The sequence below is a fragment of the Furipterus horrens genome, unplaced genomic scaffold (assembly GCF_987537825.1).
Source record: "Furipterus horrens unplaced genomic scaffold, mFurHor1.1.pri manual_scaffold_12, whole genome shotgun sequence".
NCBI lineage: Eukaryota > Metazoa > Chordata > Mammalia > Chiroptera > Furipteridae > Furipterus > Furipterus horrens.
In genome coordinates, this window is record NW_028327182.1 from 92,899,494 (window position 1) to 92,919,984 (window position 20,491).

Below are 20,491 nucleotides of genomic sequence, written 5' to 3' on the forward strand. Positions count from 1 at the left end.
TAGATTTCTCATTTATGTAAAAATCTAGAGGCTACGCTAGATGACCTCTAAGGTCTCTTCCAGATATAGAGTCTATGATATGTTAATATATTTTAAAATACAAATATTTAGGCTAAATCATTGAGCTTAGGGAAAACAAACACACACCTGGCATCAGTAAGATATCAAGGTATTGCAATATAAATGTTGTTCCTTTGTGTTTATCTTAACATAAAATCTAATTAGATGAAAGCAGGCTATCATTGCATGCATGGGATACCTTAGGTAGTTTGGGTTTTGCAAGCAAAATTTCTTCGTTTTATGTTTTAGTTTCATGAGTATGTAAATGTACATAATGCACATGCGCAATGATTAGATTTTACAAAAATGTAAAAATACTTTTAAATATAGGGCAATGATTTGATTTGATACATGCTTCCAGAATGCAACCAAGTTATTAATGTAAAATGAAAAGCCTCTCCAGTGAAGAATACAGTTTGTAGCAAGGACCCCCACTGGTCTAACCATCGTTAGAGACACATAGTTTCCCATAAATTAGTGTTTGTTTTGGATTTCCTGCTGTGTTCACATATATGTACATGGAATGTGTTGGGCAATATTTTGGCATTCTAATTCATTATTATTTGTTATTAACTTTAAGGCTAATGTAACATCCAAAGTCCAGACTTGCTGATCCAAATATGGGTATTTTAAAATCAATATTTCTTTTTTAAAGCTTTGGTACTAACATATACTCTTGTTGTCATTGAGAAAGGGGGAATTATCCCAACTATAAGATATTTTGATATTCAAAGGAACCACCAACGGACATAGCAGGTTCCTCTGAGTTATTGTAAGATAACGTATGAAAATCATAAGTTTTATGAGCTAATTTTTTTTTGATGGGGGACTAAGTAAGTAAAAACGGTTGCTAACGTTTTCTATTTCTATGCTGTGTACTTTTTCTTTTCTATCCTCTTTGGTATTTTGTAATTAATGGAAAAGTAGAATCACACTATCAACTGTCTTGATGAGACTAGCTAGGGATTTAGCTCTGTAGGCTCGTCTCTGACAATATTACACTCATATTCTTTCATAAAGAATACCATTTAAAAATTGCACCTGTCCCTGTAATTGCATGTTTCCTTCCTGAACCACGTGGGTCCAGGGTACTGGGTTTAAGGAGGCCGCGTAGGGGAGAGCCAGTTGCCCATCTGTAGGCAGCTTAACGCTGAGGCTGACAAGCTTCTGAAGATCACGCTCTCGTCTGACTCCACGGGAGTGATGTCAGCTGTCCTCAAACGGGCCGTTTTCCTAACGGGGCACTAGTTTTCTCTTATTTTCAGGTCCTGGTCTCTGAATGAAAGAAGCATCCGGTCTGCGCTCGAATGGGACGAACGGTCATTATCAACAAGCTCGAGAAGGTTCGAGGTAACAGGTGTCAGGATTGAAGAATACGGTAACAGGAGGTATTTCAGAAACATCCGGAATACAGAATGCAACAATTGATGTGGCTTATGGACTATTCCTTGCTTGCCAAAATACTGAGTTTGCCGTTATATGGAAATCTATGTAACAGAGAATTCCTCAGTGACAGCTATTAGTAGCTTTGCCATTGAAACCCCATGGACGTGCTCATGATTCAAAGGCTGGCGGGGCTGATTCGGTTCCACCTGGATTCCTCTCCTCCGTAACAGCTTCGGGAGCTGCATCCTACTTTAACGTAACAAAGGTGTATGTATGTTCACGACTTACTTAAGCATGGCATTTTCTCTTGGCTTGTTCTGACTTTGTCGAAAAGTAGAACAGACCTGCAGATCAGAATTCTTTGGAAATTGAAGACACATTAACCATCATTATTAAAAGAGCCAACTATTAGGGATAGGGAGATTCTTAGAGGAAGGCTGACATACAAAAATAAGGCAAAACCCAGAAACACATCCCCCTTCCTATTAGTTCGTTTCCCCTCTAAACAGTTACAATATGATCAATATAATTGTGTGCGTGTGTATTTGTCAGGCTGTCCAGGGGCGACGTTAAATGAAATCAGTGACCTTTCAGGAGCCTAGACACAACTTGTCCAAGCAGTCATTCAGTCGTCAACCAAGACTGGGTGTGTGTCCACCTTATCGAGGGCAGCAGAGTGGGCTGCGGCCACGACACCGCCTCCGGGGCCTGCTGGGTGGTGGTAGCCGACAGGTCACACTGGCCCCTGGGACGACCCCCACTCAGCAGGCAGTGTAGAACAGGCCTCAGGGACCCAGCATGCCAGCTTCCCCATTCATCTGGGCTCACCTGGACAGGAGTTTTCCTTAGTGACAAACTTAACTATGATTAATGGTCAGTCATGGGACGTTTGTGGTCATTTATTTCAAAGCAAAACATGAAGGAAGGCGTGGTCTCCACTCCCCAGGAGACCTGCTCACCCTGTCAACCTGCTTCTGTAGGTGCCGGTTTGAAGTCTCTTTTCTAAAGAGAAATGGTCACCTGCCCCACGTCAAATGTGCAGCACTTCTGTACGCGGGATTCTCATCTAAGACCACAAAGAAGTTCTTTGAGGAAGTAAAAAGCACCTCCCCCCCAATATCTTTACTCTAAAAATAGAAAATGATGGTAAAATGTGTGATTATTTGAAGTGACTGAATACTATGGTTAGTTTTTATGTACGAATTCTATGTAATTCGTGTCGGCTCACTATTACACCGTGCGGCTAGCCTGAAGCAACTACAGATGGAGTGAACGAAACACCAAGGTCCTAGACTGAAATTAAAAGACCCCACGGAAAAGACCGACAGCATTATCAGTTCCTTCCGCAGTGACTTCTATATTTTTTACAAGATAATCCACGTATCACCTTTACGATATAGCTGTGAACATTCTGCAGTATTACTATAGTATAAATATATTTATATTTATATAATTAATTTTCCCCTTGAGATAACTGGCTTAAAAATTCAAATACATTTATTTTAAGAGGGAATTTTGTAGCATTGCTTGGAAAAAACAAAAGCCAGCCACTATCTCTTGAAATAAATAGAAGGCAACACGAAGTGGAATAATGTCATTAAAGCTACAGAGAAATTGCCAGCGGAGCTGTTCTTTACCTGAGAAAGAAGTATTGAAGACTGGTGTCAGGTTAGCATTGCCTGAGACCTTTCTCAGGGCATAATTAGATACAACAGAATAAGATCCAAAGGGAATAAAGGTCGCATTTTCTCATTCAATCTTATTCTTCTGACCACCACCCACCTGTAAATTCTTAGATGTTATGAGACATAACACCCGATGATCTGGTGGGGATACGTCTAGACTCAAAGTCAGGGCGCCTGGCTTTTGGACGCTGTGTTACTAATACTCACTGGCTTTATCACTGGACCTGCTACTCCATCTCTGGGCCTAAGATCTCTCTTTCTCAAACCCGTGGATAATAATATTTGATTTACTAGGTTGTTAAAAGGAATAATAGCAGCTAAAATCAATTGAGCACTAATATTTTATCAGGCACATGAATTACTTTTGTTAACTATGCCCAAGAGCTGTGTTATTAAGCCTCCTGTTTGAATTGATGAGGAAACTTGGCTTCAGGGAGGCTTGTTCCCTGGTCAAGGTCACATGGCAGGAAGCGACAGAGGAGGAAGGCCAACTCACACCTGATGCCTTGAGGGCCTGCACGTAACAGGAGAAGTTCCCTTGAACTTCCCATATAAGACTGTGAGATCATTGGGTAACCTCTCTGAATTCCATGGTTAGGTGGGATATTCAATCGCTAAGTCTAATGAAATTAAATTTCCTGTGATATTGGAAATAAATAAAAGAAAATATCTGTGAAAAAACAAGTAGAAATCTGCAAGAGGCAGAACTGCTTGTAGCTTTTTTATTTCTCAGGACAAAAGCCCCACCACCTAGACTCAAATGCAGCAATCTCCCAGGGAGGCCTGGAGAGCCTTCCACTGCCCTGGGAAATGCAGGCTAATGCGTGGGCCTCCTCTCCTTGGGGGCACGGGGCCTCCTGAAAGTGATAGGGGAGAAAGCTCACCAGTGGCAGGGCGGGGTCAGCGGGGACAGAAAGGATCAGCCCCTGGCTAACGTATTAGGAGAAAAGACAGCCTCAGGTCAGAGCCCTCGAGGGCATGTGGACTCCGAGGGACAAAGCCTTCAGGAGGGGAGAGCGGTTCCCTCTTCGGAAACCAGTGATGAAATCTAACAGGTAAAGAAAAGATTGGAAGTTCTTGTCTGTAAAGCCACCGAATGTTATTTTCAGAAGACATCTTAGTACTATGCCGAAGTGTGTCCACCTAAAAAAACAGAAGTGGTCTTTGATTCACTGTATCCTGTGTATTTAAAACACACAATGGAAGGGCCTTACAGTAGTGTTCTCTCTACTTTTAGGTCCCCCCACTAATGGCAACTGGACACACTGACCTCTTGGTTATCAGTAACATGACCATTTATGTCCCAACAACTTTTGAAATTCAGAAAACATGTCTTCAAAATAGACTGAGTGCTCATTCATGTCTGCAAAAAAATACCAGAGATATTATTTCTTTTAACAGATTTAAAACTATGGGCTGGGTATACTTCATAAATAAAATTCTTTAAAGCATGTATGTATATTACCTAAAGTTAGGGGCAAGGAACATATAGGAATAGACTATAAATTCTTACAGTGGTTTTAAATCTTGTTAGCCAAAATTTCCAAAGTCACAGTTCTCTCCACTTCTAGATGTGAACTACAAAAAGGGCTGGAGCTAGATTAATTCAACAAAGAAAACCAGTGAATATCATAACTTTTGCTCAGACACATCTAGGTTTTATTTTTATTATATCACAATATATTGGTTTCAATGGGCCCGAGAATTGATTTTTCAGGCCACATATAGGTTTATGTGGTGAGGCTTAAACTTTGTCCTCGTCAGTATCTGTCAAAACGCATAATCCCTGTTATTGTTCTGGTTTTAGCAGGAAAGCCTTTCTCTGGCGCTCAGACGCACTAAACTCTGTCTTCCACGCACTCTTCTTGCCCCCGAGAGCTGTCCTTTTTAGGCCTGATGATATAATTAAGTGTTCAGAGCTTGTATTCTCTAAGATGCAATCTCCGCGAGGGGAAGGACTGTGTTGTTCACTGCTGTATCACCGCATCTCAGGGAACAAATGGTGTCACTCAGGAAAGAAATTTTGAGTGAACAGTGGATGGATGGACGACTGGTCACCTCCTTTCCTGGTGTTATATTGCTCAGTCACTCAAGAAGAAATTGTGGGATCTCATTTTTAAGGAAGAAGGACAAGGTATGTGGACATTCTAAGATTATGTAGGAACAATAAATAAACTGAGCGAGTAGGTCCATTTGAATTTTACTTTATCTCCTATTTTAAGATAAAACCTTAGTTTGAATATAGAGTCAATGGAACTTACAGGTTTCATGCTGAATCCATTCCTAAAATTCCTAGCAATCTAGAGTTTTGCCTAAAAAAAAGAAAACTTCACCCGAGGACATCTCTTCCATTGCTTTTACAGAGAGAGGGAGGGTGGGGGGGAGGGTGGAGAGGGAGAGAGAGAGAGAAAGATAGAGAGAGATATCAGTTGGTTGCCACTGATTGAACCCTCAACCTAGGTGTATGTGCCCTGACTGGGGCTCAAACTAGCAGACTTCCAGTTTACAAGATGATGTTCCAACCAACTGAGCCACACTGGCCAGGGCTAATTTTGCTTTTATTTTTTTAAAAACCATATATATGCCAGTACCTTTTCTTTTCACTCCTCTGTATGTAGATAATTCTCTCAAAACATATTGCTTTCAGTACCACTAACGTGAAAGCAAATGGCATACGCAAGACCAATATTTACGCGGTGTATCCCAGGAATGGTAAATATTGTATTACGCTTTCCCCTTGTCATTAGTCGGGCAACGTTGCCACATTATGCAGAAACGACAGCCTGAGACAGAGAAGAGAGCACTGTATTTCACACACGAGACACTTAGGTCTGGCAGAAACCGAAGCATTTCTTATTGTTGCTGCCCTTGAATGCTTTTCAAGTCAGGGAGATCCTCATGTTTGAATGGTCAAAAGTCTGTTTGTATATAGAATTTCTCGTATATTATTTATGTAGCTGACCTCCTATCGAGCCGACTATAAAATAAATTATCTTGGGGTAGGAGAAGAGCACAGTTCTTACCTGTGCACCATTTCTTAAATTTGGTAGTGATTCCTTTTTCATGTACAATAATAAATAAACACCAGGATAAACTCGAAGCTACACATTTTTACGTTGTCCTAATAAAAACCAACAAAAATTTCTGTCGAAAACATTGAGTGTGCGATATATAGCTTTTTCCCACTGTAGGTTCAATGCAGAAGTCACTGATTATACAGAGTTGCCTCTAGAATGAATTTACTTTTAAGTGACCTCTCGGCCTTTTTGAGGGGTCTAGATGATATGCTAGACAGTATTTTCTACAAATTAATAGAGGTCATACTGAAAGTCAAGACACAGTGCAAGCATGACAAGACACAGCCAAAATGGAGGAAAGAGCACACATACACATACACACACACATACACACACACATACACACACGCACAATTTCATCCAAAGTGCCTCCTAAATGGGAAGAAATGCAACTGTCAAGAATGGGTTTTTGGTTTTCTCTCCTTTTTGCATCAGCCTGGCTTATCACGACACCCTTGGCCTCCTCGTCTCTGGTGAACTGTTTTATTCTGGGTCTCCATTCACCCTTGAAGCAGGTTTAAATATGTCTTTAATTTCACGTGTCCAAGGATAAAATAAAATATAGATTTAAAATTTTAGTTTACAGTTTTCAATCCTCTAAAATCGAGGCAGTGTATTTTTTCCTACAACGTGATGATATCACATTAGTACTAAAACGGTACCGTTCCCTCTCCGACAAAATGCATTTTCTGAATGCAATGCGACTAGGAGTTAAGGGAAGAAGCCATAGTGAAAAGCGGTATGTAATTCATTGCTTGGCTGTGTTCTATGACCAATAAAACAGCGCTTTTATTACACAGACATGCCCCAAAAGAAAAACGGATGTCACCACAGATTTTATTTTGCCATATATATTTAAATGGTTGATTTCTCATGAAGCACAGAAGGCTGGTATGTTTTTCCTTCTGACCCTGAGTTGCATATGTATAGCTAGTACCGTAATCAATTTCAAGCCATGCAGAGAGGTAAAAATGTTCACAAAATGCAAACAGACAAAGAAGTAGGACAGATAACTGCCACCCCATCATAGCTGCTATGGACCTCGACGCTACATGTTCTGTTTTGCTAGATCTACGGAAGGCTCGTGTTGTTAAACAGCCTTTTGAGCAGACATATCACAACAGCTATTTTAGGCAGCGGTTGGGAGCAGATGTTCAAAGGAAATACATAACTATATATGTATGTTTTTCCAATAAAACAGAATATTGAAAAGGCAAGTATTTCTTTGGTTGGCAGCATATGTCTGCAGTTCATTAGAAAAACAATGCTGAGTTATTTCATGTCGTTGAGAAAGGAGTTAACACACCCGTCCCTTAAAAGTTCATATTTTTGCGGGGAAGAAAAAAAAAAAAAACCTGTGGAAGGTTTAGAGGGAAACGAGGAGTGACTGTTCAGGAATACAGGGTTTCCGCTTCGGGGGTGATGGGAAAGTTCTAAAATTGACTGTAACCCTGTGTGAATAAACTAAACACCACTGAATTGTACACTCTGAATGGACGAACGGGAGGGTGTCAGGGTTCTATCTCAATAAAGCCATTATAAAAATTGTCAAGTGAATTGTTGGATGGGTAAACTAAGAAAATAAGCTAGCATAATATACTTGGATAAGATTTTTGTTTTCTCTAGCTTTCCTTCAAGTTAAGGAACACGTGGGAACACTTCCGGTGCTACTGCAAGTGGGGGATGATTGGACTTCTCAGGCTCCGCCTCGGGTGTTCAGAAATGTTAACGAGGGGATGAGTCTGTAATGGTGTCACTTGGGGTCTGACTTGACTTTGTTGCAGTTTTTAACTGCTGTTGACCTAATAATGCAAACATTTATTTTGATTTGTATTTGATGTGTCATTCATGCTCATGCTTTCTGATAAGATTTCTGGGCGTTTTTCTATGTGTCCAACATCAGAATTTCAGGTTGTCTCCCACCTTCTGGGAGTAAAAAACAACCATCAAGACTCCTACTCATTCCACAGCCACGAACAGAAGGAGAAGCAATGGGAACTAGCAGACTATCTCTCTGTAATCCATTCTTTGGTGAACAACTGCTATCTGTTGGCCATAGTTACAATCTCCTAATCATTAGAACAGGAAAAAAGAAGAGGATGAGTTAGTGCCCAGAAAAAGTAGGGACAGGAATTTTCTTGATAGGCCCGTATCACTCACTGTTATCGTCAAACGTAACATGTGTGCTTAGAAATCAGTAGATCTTCATTGGGAAGGACACACCAACTTAAAGATTTAACGCGTTAGAGAAGGCTTTTAATCAGAAGCTTAGCTATTGAAAGAAAATCATAATGTGGCTGCTGAAGAGGTTTGTCATCTATACAAGTGTGGACACTGGGTTTCTAAGAGAGGTGACAAATCATGGCACAGCTGTCCTGTTACGTATCGACCAGGGTTTCTCAATTCTATTCACTCCTCTATCCCAACAGGGCCTCATGAGCTCCCACGTCACCAAGTTTTCTAACAGGTTGCCTGTACTTGGCCTGTCCAGGGGACAGCCACTAGCCCCACGTGGCTGTGAGAGCTTAAATTAATTGACAAGAATCCAGTGTAAACTCCAGTTCCTTAGTTGCGGTGGCCACAGTTCGAGCACGGAAGAGCCACACGTGTCTGGAAGCTACCGAATTACACGGCGCAGAAACGGGTGTGTCCGTCAGGAAGGGCGGCGCTTCTTGTGCTGGCCTGTGGCCTTGCTCTTCTCGGCGTGCTCCACGGACCACGGCAGCATCGCCAGGGGGCCCGTTTGAAACACAGACCCTCGGGTTTCCCAACAAATATGCTGAATCAGAACATGTGTTTTAACAAGCTCTCCTGGGGATTCCTAGGCACGTTCAAGTTGGAAAATCACAAGCCTGGACTTTGTTTCTTCAAATTCCATGTTCTGAAATGCCACTAAAGCTATGTTTTAACAACACACATGCTTTAATCTTTCAGTTCTTCAAAAGCCTCAGGGGAGGCAGTGCCACGGAATGGGGTCCTCCCCAGCGTCCGGGCCAGCTTCAGCACCCGCGGGCTCCGTGACTCCGGACCACGTGCCTCCCTAAGCCGCAGAGTCCTGTGTGTGTGTGTGCAATGGAGGTAACAGTTCAGAGGGCCGCTGCGCAAATGAAAGGAGGTAACTCACACGTGGCTTTTCACGCAAGGCCAGGCACCCTGCGGGCACACAGTCACCACTGCCCTCGCCTCGGACGGCCTCTTCTGCAGGCCGACTCCCTCTAAGCGTTCTGACATTAAGTGCGGTAACTGAACTCCTTTTCACTCCTTACAAATCACCAGCTGGATCGAGCCTTTCTCTGGCATCTTCGGCCGAGTTAGGCGTTTTTCTTTTCTCTTCTGTATTTTGCATGTATGGACCATACCGCTGTGAAAGCATGGAGTGTTAAATGTATGTTTGCACACATGCCTTTATCGCTTGAGTGTGAGTTTCTAGAACGGAGGGCTAATTCGAACCGCTAACACCTGTTAGAGTACCCAGGAGAACGCTGACCTCACAATGGTTATTATGAAGCCACAGAAGTACCAGAAGAAAATTTAAGTGGCTTACAAAGAAATACTAACAGTCAGTAAGGACTTTAGAGGAACAGCAGGAATATCAGAAATTATAGAGAGAAACTGATAAATGAGATTAGTTAAAAAATTCTGTATGCTATAGGGCATAAAAATTATGAACCAAGTTAATAGGAACTTGGAAAACTACATAACATGCATGACAAATGATTAATAGCCTTAATACACCCCTGGCTGGTTTGGCTCAGTGGATTGAGCGTCGAGTCGGCCTGCGAGCTAAGTGTCGCTGGTTCGATCTTCCAGTCAGGGCACATTAGAGAAGGAAAACTCTGACTCCAAAAAACCTCCGCTGCCTTGCGGCATACCTCTTCAGGGGAAAGGCTAAGGGAGTAAACCCCGACAGAAAATCCGGAGCCGGAGTCCCTAAGGCGGTTTGACGTTGTAGTCAACACCGGCAACTCCTGCGGCGCACCTGAAGCCAAGCTGTATTGACTCCGTCTTTCCTTTGGACCCTTCAGCTGCGAAGAGAGGGGGGGTCTGCTGCATGGGCAACAGCAGACCCTCCATATCACCCTGCCCAGGCTCTGTAGCTTCAGCTTCACTGGAGAGGACACTCCAGCGTCATCGCAAGATGTCGATTCAACACGGGAGGAGACAGATACCGTGTCACTCCCGAGTCGAACTGCACAGCCATTCTCGGCGGTGCAGATAGACTCTTAAGAAGCTACACCATCATCTCTCGAGGCTCTGTAGCTTCAGCTTCACTGGAGAGGACACTCCAGCATCATCGCAAGATGTCGATTCAACACGGGAGGAGACAGATACCGTGTCACTCCCGAGTCGGACTGCACAGCCATTCTCGGCGGTGCAGATAGACTCTTAAGAAGCTACACCATCGTCTCTCGAGACGGACGGCTGCTGATACGAATAGCCTTAATAAATAAACACAAGTCACAAAGAGGAGGATAGTCCCAAAAGAAGGATGAAGGGTACTAGGCTATTCACACATGTACAAAGAAATGAAAATGGTCGATAAATATATGAAAAGAGGTTTAGCACTGCTAGTAATACATAAAAACAAAGATCAAATGTTTCAGCCTAACAGATTGGCAAGGGTTAAAAATGTTGATAAGAAATAGCACTGGGAACTGGAGGGTAATTTGGCCACGGCTTGCCAATGTAAAACAGGCCTGTCCTTTGGCACTGCAAATTTCTTTCAAAGAACTTATTCTGATAAACAATTTGATCAACTGAACCCACACGCACACATAAACACACACCTGCATAAGAAAACAGTCACTGCATTTGGGGGGACTGCTTAATTAAAAACAGCCACTAAATAAAATTACACACACACACAATGTTTAATACAGGATGGGTGAGAACACCTGGGACAAATGCATTAAAAACATGGAACTCTAGATGTATGCAAGCATGGAAAAATATCTGGAAGGGTATACACTAACGCATTAACAGTGTGACCTATGCAAAAAGTTAATAGTGACCTATGGGAATTAATTTTCACGTTCTTCTTCATCTTTTCTTTATTCTCTGAAATCCTCGTGGTCATAGAAAAACAAGCAAACAAACAATAAAGCCCGTTTCCCTCCTCTCTTCCCTCCACTTCAGAAGTTACACACCATGGCTACCCTGAGCTAACCCGACCTGAGAGAAGAGACATGTTAACGCTACATCTTCCTAACTTCTCACGACCTTCCTGGAAGGTGAGAAAGAAAATTCTGGGATAGAAATAATGCCTCAAGCTTTCTGTTTGGCATATGTCTTAAGGCTTTGACTTTGTATCGACAGTCGAGAATGCGAGTCTCCGAGGGGACGGGAAGAAAGGCTTAAGGACGGCTGCCCTTCGTGCAAGGCTGTGAGGTTGATCTGATGATGATGTCGGTTTCCCCACTGATTCTGGGGTTCATCAGACCTATCTCCCTGGACAGGCTAGTGGCCTGGTCCGTCCTCTCAGCTGTCCATGCACACCCAATAGAAATGAACCACCTTTCCTCAGAGAAGTGCCCTATTCTTTTTCTCAAGGGTAAGGCAGTACCTTCCATCTGAAAAGATTTATCATGCTAATTGATGAAGAAAAGATATACTTCACCTGATAGAAACAAAAAATAATCACTGCATTAAGTGTGCTAGTCATTTAAGCACAGAAAGACAAGTGAAAATTCTCAGTATATTTGTGCTTAATTAAAGCAATAAAAAGTATAAGATAATTCTTTGATGACAAAAGAAATTTTTTCCAGGTAACCTTGGATCACATCACCTTCATTTCTAGCACAATAACTGGATATTAAGGAATGTTCAACAAATATCTGTACATTGGTGGATTAACTATATAATTTATATGTGTGCACGTGGGGAAAGATAAAGTCAAAGGGAGACTTTGTTGAGGGTGGTACTAGAAGGAATAAAGGATGAAGCTGACTACAAAACGGTAAAGAGAGGCGATGTGAGCTTTTACTTAGCTCTCTAAGACTCAATTATATTCACTTGAAAAAGAGTACATGTCTCACAAATAATAGTGATCCACTCTGACATTAAAATGCTATTTTTCCTGCTCGTCACACAAGGTACCTAAAATTTAATGGCGTCAGAGCTGATAATCAAACTATTAACAACTGGTAGGACCCAGGAACAATCGGAAAGGACGTCCAATAGCTCAACAGCAGAGACACCGGATCCAGCCGTGCACGGTAGGTATGTTTGTCATGTGCTAGAGTGAAAAAGTCCTCTACAAAAACAGAAGCTTCACTGATCCCATCCCATGTGTGACGGATGCATTTCAGGACCATTTAAAATGCTCCGGCAGCACTATGCTGACAAATAGAAATAATTTGTACAGCTAACTGGAAGAGAGCATCCCCACAGCTGGGGATAGTCTAGCTGAGTCCTAGAAACCTGTCTCCGAAGACTGAGTTTCATGGTTGTTATGATCCTTGCCGGTCTGGAGCGTCATGAAAGGGCACAGCACTGTTTCATCCATGTGTGATCTCCGCCAAGTGACAGCCCTTTGGGTACCTGGCTTGACCCTTTTTACATGGAGAGACTCAACTTCAGTTGAAAACTGATGACAAGGGGTCACCTGGCTTTCATCTCGGATGGACAGTGGCCATGTGAGACGCTGTGTGAAGCACTGAGCGAGGCTCATGGGGCTGGGCCGGGGCTGGGCCGGGGCCAGGGAAAAGATGCCCTGACCCGTGAGCGATGTCTGCTCTGGTCAAGGAACTGGAAGTAGCTGCATGTAACACACCACACAGTTGCCATCCCTGACTCAATTATCTCTCAGGCTCCTTCACGCTCTAAAATTCTGTTTGTCTCTTCACTGTTGTGACTCCAAAGTACGTAACTTATAACTAAGGAGTATGGTGGCCAACGGTAGAAACTGGTCTGTGGCACAAGTAGCACACTGTTTTACAGACAGCTGTGTGGTACTCATTCAGTTACAGAATCTCACGGGCATCGCAGATTGCTTCGTAAGCTTGGAAATGCATCACGGACCGTTGCCCTTGTTGGACAAGCCACGCAGCCCGGGATCTCTCTCTCTCCATGGACACCATTCCGCATTTTGATGTGGTAGGCCTTCCCCTACACTTAGAAGCCAATCAAAACCTGACCTGGTCATTTCTGACATTTCAAAAAGCAATCTCCAATAGTTTGAATGCTCATATATGTTATGAACCAGTTAAAAGGAAAATTCACAATGTGAATTTTCAGCAGCTTCCAGCACTTGGGTTACGAAGAAGTGAAAACTGGTCAACATGACATCAGAAGAGCTGAAAAATCCACAACTAGGAATGAGTACAAATCTTTTCATTGTGGTATTGACGCACAGTTCTCAGGAGTGTGTTCCTGGGTGCAGACTGATGGTCCTGAGTGACAATATTTACATTTAGATAGCTGAGTTAGCTAAAGATGAGTAACGCTGCCAAGGAGCAGAGTTCGCTACTGACTATGCATGGTGGGAGATTCCTGCATCGTGTTCCTTCCCAAAATGCGTGCACTCCTTTGTGTACATGAAACGGTACAGTTACCCATATTGTCACGAGGAATAAGTCAAACACATATGTACACTAGTTTGTATCCAAGAATACAACTCCTTCTTTTATGCAAATGCAGCTTTTCTATTTATCTAAATTTGATAAAAATTACTTAAACCACCGTGCCATTAAAATGCATTATTACCAACCCCTTCTCCAGAAAATAAAACCTCAGCATAGACTTCTTGACCAAATGAAGAGATAAAATCAACAAAACAACCATATGATGCCCCAGCTTACAGACAAGATAATTCCAAAACTTTGTTCTTACCTATAAAATAGGACAGGAGCACCGCCAGGAGCACGGAGACCCCTACAGCACACAGCGCAGTGCACTTCCAGCTACAGTACTTGGAAGACTTCTTGAATTTAAAAGCACTTCTTGATAGGGTGTTTCTCGGTAGCGGCCGAGTAGGCGGTGAGTACACAGAGCCGGAAGCCATCGTGTAGCCCGGGGTTGCGGTGCTGAACAGTGGCGTGGTCCCTGTTCCTGTTTTGAATAGGAAATGCCTGCAGAACAGGAGAAAATCATTATATGACATCAGTATCAGCATCAATATTCCAATAGGTGACAATGTGGAGACAGAGCCAGTGAGGCCTTAGCTCTCCTCCTTGTCTTGTAATCATTTATTTCATATGATTTTAAAAAGCCTAGAAATAAGAAAATATTTTAACCCCTCCCCCAATTCATAAAAACTCTGATGAAGGAGTGATTTTAATGGAGAGAGCAGTACTTATGCGTAACAAGTGATGGTGGTTCTCTAAGTCCAGTAGGTATCTTGGGAACCTAGAAAGTTACTCTGATCCTGGCTGCCCAGAACCACCTAGAACTGGCCTTTATGAGCTGCCTTAAGAACACCCTCACATTTCCCTAAGGGAACGAACTCATCATATTACTTTATAGCGACGTGTGCATTTACAACCGTACGAGAGATGCACTCCTGTAAACACAAGTGCGTGTGACCACGTGGCTCTTCTGCAGGCTGGTTTATTTCCTGGATGTCCGTGGAAACCTCTCTCCCACTGAGGAGGACTGTCCTGCCTGGCCACAGGCAGCTAGCTGGTCACGTCTCATGGGAAGCAGACCCATTTTATTTTTAGCTCAGGTCAAACATAACTAGGGAGGCAAATGTGCTGGGGGCAGGGAGGAAAGGAAGGAATCACGGGACATGTTCTAAGCCCAACCTAAATGGACGGAGAGGCTGGCAAAGCAGGTTTGAGAGCGAGGAGAGGTCCCCTGAGCGCTCAGCCACACACGGGCGCGCCCACCGCCTCGGAGGGGCGGGCTCTCTTCCTCGGACAGTGTTTAAGCAGAGACCGGACGATCACAGGACAGGAGTGCTCTACGAGGAATGCTTTGGAAAAGATTACTAATTTTAAGATTCCTATTAATAAAAGTCTTCCTGTTTTTCACAGTTTACATTTAATATTATTTTTGGTAACTTACAGGGTCTTTAGTTTGGGTCTTAACAGCTATTATTACGTTGAATGAAGTCAACAACCGTGTTCTTGCTCCCCACTCAGGTTACAGGGGTCTGGGCACAGCCCCCCATGGCTCAGGACTGTCGTTATGCATGATGATTTTAGAAGGTACACAGCAGAGTGCTTTATGCTCTAATACATCCTTATTTTAATGCACGTTAGAAAAGAGACTGACTATATCAGACAAGGTACGGGGCTGTAAGGACGTAACTCGAAAGTTAGACTGCGGTTCGAGTCCTGCTTCACTTCTGCTGGGTCTGTGTTGCGGGCAAGGGACTCAGCCTCTCTCTGTGTTTTGGTTTCTTAATCTGCAAAATGGGGACAGTAATGCTGTTTATATCTCAGGGTTGTTTATGTGGCTTAAATGACTGAACATTTACTGTAAAGTGCTTAGAATATAGTCGGGACAATATATGTGTTTGATAAAGAGGAATCGCACCCAGGATTTTACGTATGTGATCGCCGAGGAAAGGTTAACCAGGTCCTTAAGCTATAAGAGTCTATTTCCAGAAGATCGCTAAGGGAATAACGGTGTGGCTGGTATACAGACATGGCAGAGGTCGGGAAAGGTCGTCTAACCCATGGGCAGAGGAAGGAATTCGGGATTAGCAATCAGGAGATCTGGGTTTAAGTTCTTGGTCTATCACCTATTATTTCCTAGTTAAGGGATCCTAGGAAGCCTCAGGGTTGTTTTTGTTTGTTTGTTTGTTTGTTTCATATGTAAAATGAAGCTAATGATTTACTTACCTCACTGGGTTATAAATCAATTAATGTATCTAAAAATCTTCTGTCAACCACAAAATTAGAACAGATGCAAATGGTAAATCACTACTTCTATAAATTACACCAGCGACTGCCTGTGAATCCGTTTTTCCCCACGGAACTACTTTATAAAGCAAATTTGAAAGTTTACCGCCTGAATTAAATGGTATGTTGGAAACAGCATTTTTAGCACGTACCCTACTACCTTATTCATATTCAATGTGGTTATTAAAAATGTAGGCTCTAGAATCCAGACCTCCTCTATAATTGGCTGGATGATGTTTAATACATTAGGCACGTTTTCTGTGACTTGGGTTTATCCCCTATAAAATGGGAATAATAATGGTACCTCTAATATAGGCATTTTATGAGGATTACGTGAAGTAACATAGATGACGTGTTTATGTGTATTACATGTTAGTATCCAGCACAAGGTAAGTTCTCAATTAGCATCAGCTAATTTTCTTCCTAAACGCGCCGTTTGGAATCGATCTTCCTAAACACTGAAGATTATCATTTGAAGACTCAAATCCAAATTCAAAGTATAACACCCTCCAAACCAATGTATGTGAAATGAATTCTCTGGTTTATAAACTTGATATTGGGGACTCCTCATGCTGGCCTGTACCCTGGATGGGAAGACAGGCAGCATCATGTCAAGGTGTCCCTTCCCCATTTAGGTCATGAGCCAGCAACCTTTTCACGACAGGGCGATTCTGCTGTTAACATTGTGACGACAGCCGTGGGCAAGGCACGGATGACGGAGTGTCTGCATTCAAATAAAACTTTACTTCCTGACTTCGAAATTCTGATTCCATCACATTTTCCCATGTCATGAACTAGTCTTCTTCGTTTTGCTTCTTTTCAACCACTTAAAGATATAGAAACCAACCTTGGCTCACGAGCACCACAAGAATAGGTGACAGGCCGGATCTGGCCTGTGAGCGGCAGTGGACCTTGATCTAGACCCTCCCCCTTTTAGGATCATCCATGCAGAGGGAGCAAGAGGCTCAGCAGCCCCTAGCAACAGACTGCGCCCCCAGTGCCACTGGAGAGGAGCCGGGGAAAGCATGTCGAAGGAGGCAGAGCCCTCCTCTTGGAGAAGGGGACGGGGAGGCGGGACAGGTGGACGTAACGGGCAGAGCGCCTGTGAGGGCCTGGTCCTTTCACGCTCTGTCACACCACCACGCTCGTTGTCTACTAAGTGCTGATCGCCATCAGTTATTTCCCTGTTTATTTGCTTCCTTGTGCGGTGGGTCATGGGGAGAAAATAATTAAATAGTATTTCAGGTCTGTCTGTCTTCCAGAAATGTCCCCCTTTGGGTCCTTGCTCTGCCTGAACTCCCTCAATTCTGAAGGCTTCTCTATGGCATCCCCTCCAGGAGAGACGAGAAAAGATGGGAAATGAAAATAGTCAGAGTCTGTTGCAGGTTTCCTAATGCCCAGGCTACTGGGTGAAATGGGATGGACTGGGCTCTAACCATAACATCTGGGGAAACGCCGTGGGAGGTGAAAGGATTTGCCCCCCGGCCTGGGAGAGCATCTTCAGGCTGCGAAGAGGTGCACCGGGGAGCCGGCAAGAGCAGGGTCTGCAGGGCCCAGGGAGAGATGGTCCATGGCAAGTCCGGGGTGGGGGCTTGCGAGTCTCCAGAGACGGCTGAGGCTCTCCCTACTACTCCCGCTCCCTGGAGGAGGGTTGAGGGCACAGACATAGCAGAGGGACCTGAATACACCACAGAACCAAGCAGCATTTGAATGGCCACCAGTGAATAGGCCCATGGCCAGACACAGTCTTTGCTACCTGAAAGAATTTCTGCAGGAAAGTAGAAATAGAAAGGATGTGGCCTATAACCAAAGTGCTTGAAAGAAATAGAATTGGGGAGATGAAGATTCCCTTTAGGCTAGGACAGTTTTTCATGAAGGGTTGGGAAGAGGGGAAAGGGGATGGATGAGGGCAGAGGTTCCCTGTACCTCAGAGACAGAGGCCCTGCTGTGCTGCCCTGGAAGATGGAGCCTTGGGGGCGTGAGACTGCCTGGTGGGTCGGGGGACCAGAGCGTACCTGAGACCCGCAGAGGTAATAGGAGCCCACAGTGAAAACTGGTGTGTGGAGTGTCTGGGGGCTGTGGTTACAGAGAGGTCCCGAGATTCCTACATCTCAGCATGACCTGTAAGGAGCAGAATTATTTTTGTGGCTTCGGGAGTGGCACAGATGTGGTAGAGAGTGCCACTCGATGGGAACGCCGGTGACTTCAGCAGCATCATGGTGGTAACAGAGCAGGAAAACCCAATGGCTTCCTGCAGAATATTCAAGCACCAGCCACTCTCCGCTGTGCTCCCCGCAGCACGGAAGGAGGGGGAGACCCAGAGTGTGTGAGCGAGGTCTCTAGGAATGAGGCCTCTGAGTGAAACATAGACAGGAATATAAAAAAACAAGTTGTGTGCATACCGAGTGCACGGATAAGAAGGATACAGCCACTGCACAGATCTATTGCCCGTCTTCTCCCAGAAGAATGGAAACGCTACGACTTCTTATTCCCCTTATTTTCAGGGCTTAGAAAGCTCCTGGCACACACTAGCTACTCAATAAATATTGTCAAATATTCTAAAATGGTGACCACTGAGCCAATGTGGAAAGTGACTCCTGGGGATAACAAGTACCTTGGACAAGGACCCGCACCTAACAATAAGTAAATAAAAGAACAAAAATAAGAATAGATAAATAAAAGTTGGCAGTCACAGGACCGAAATAAAAAGCATCCCTGGAAAATGTGTTATCATGTTGTTCAAAGTAGCTGGGGTCATTTCTTCACAGGAAGTGGGATTTGAACCTGCGCTATGGAACTCTACATTATCTTAACCTTGACACTAAAAACATGAACCTACTGTGTGTAAGACAATAAGCCAAACACATGCCAACTCCACATAAGACATCTCTATTTCAGTTTCCAAAATTTGTGATATCCATCACGTGATGTTCACCTGCTTTGGTGATCCTGGCAAAGCACTCTTTCAAGAACAAGGCTCAAGTTACTATAAAATTATGGTTCTTAGGGTGAAAAGCGACTTTGAGAGATCACTGAAAATAAAGATGTAGCATTCAAAAATACACGCTTCACCAGTGTTAGTGGAGAGGAAGACCGCTTTACCTTCAGAGGGTTTCTAACCTATTTAATACATAAACTTATTCGTGTTGTTGCAAGAGAAATATTTTGGCCACTGACTTTACATGTCACAAGTACACTTCCCCTTCCTCTGTCTAAATTACCACTCCTATCAGAGGGCATCAAATTAGTGCCTTGGAGCTACACATGCATAATAAATACAGAAACATTACAAAACACTGGAAGAGGAGCCAAACCATCAATGCATTGTGTTTTAAAATCATTGGTCTTCAATACCGTCAGAGGGCGTCCTTATATCTGAGGACAGAAAGAATTTGTAAAGATTGTGTAAATTGAGGTATTTTGAAACCGGTGATAAAGAAACGGTGTCATTCGTGTGAGAATAATTCCTTTGGGTAAAATTATCCCTCAGAATAGCTGTGTTACAATACACGTGTGGGGTCCCCTTAGACGTGAACTAGAATAGCGGAAGGGGTCTATGCCCACGTACCTCCTGCAGAGGAGAAAGACGCTTTCACGTTTGGTGGGAATCATGTTACTTTCTGGGTTCAGACGGGATGTCTTCCTTCGGAAGTCAACAATGCTCTTTCCTCCACTGCAGTGCAAAGACTACATAACGCCGGGCACGTGTGTACAGTGAGGGATGTATGTCTTCCAGCCCAGGACTCCCTTTTTCACTGTAACACTCCGGTTGCCCCTAAAGCCCCACAGGTACGCAATGAGCCAACGGAGGCATGAATCCTGAAACTCAGCTACGTGACAATGACCCAATGAGTTCCTGAGAAAGCGATGTGATGCCCTAATTCTCTCTGAGGTGCATGTATCTGTGTGTTGCTAACCATCTTTCCCCATCCTGTGACTCTCTGCCGGGTCCTCAGGCCTTGGAAATATGCTTCTCACGTAGGAACAGTTCTGCAAAAATTATCATCAAAAACATATGGTTTTGACCTGGCATCCGCATGAGGTTTGCAGAATAAAGGCAGACGTTTTCTTCACCCCACAGACCATATTTGGGAATGGAGAACATGAACCCCAGGAGCACACTCGTCACTGTACCCGGGACTAAAGCAGCCGGGGCATGTGGCCCTCAGGAGCAGGCTGGTTTTGTTCTGATGTTCCTAATGACACTGTATGATGCCTGCCTCCAGGTCCCCAGCTCTGTGCACTGCTGCTCCTCTCCGGTGATGAACTAGAGACACACTTGAAGACAGACTACCAGACACCGAGACGAGGAAAATCAATTTGAAAGCCCCAGAGACAGCGGGTGCAGAAGGTCACTGAACACTAACAGTTAGTTGCTTTGTGGCTTTGGGATCTTGAGGGGGATCCTATTTAGTGGCAGCAGCAACCAGGCAAG

At 43.7% G+C, this 20,491-nt stretch overlaps 1 protein-coding gene across 1 annotated transcript in view; it reads right to left on the reverse strand.

Annotated features, from left to right (window-relative positions):
* Positions 1 to 20,491, reverse strand: part of TENM3 (teneurin transmembrane protein 3) — a 296,626-nt gene that overhangs the window by 131,988 nt on the left and 144,147 nt on the right. Inside the window, exon 3 of the mRNA XM_090258721.1 lies at positions 14,039 to 14,277. Coding sequence (XP_090114847.1) covers positions 14,039 to 14,210 — 172 coding nt within the window. The 5' untranslated portion in view covers positions 14,211 to 14,277. The remainder of the gene's footprint in view (positions 1 to 14,038; positions 14,278 to 20,491) is intronic.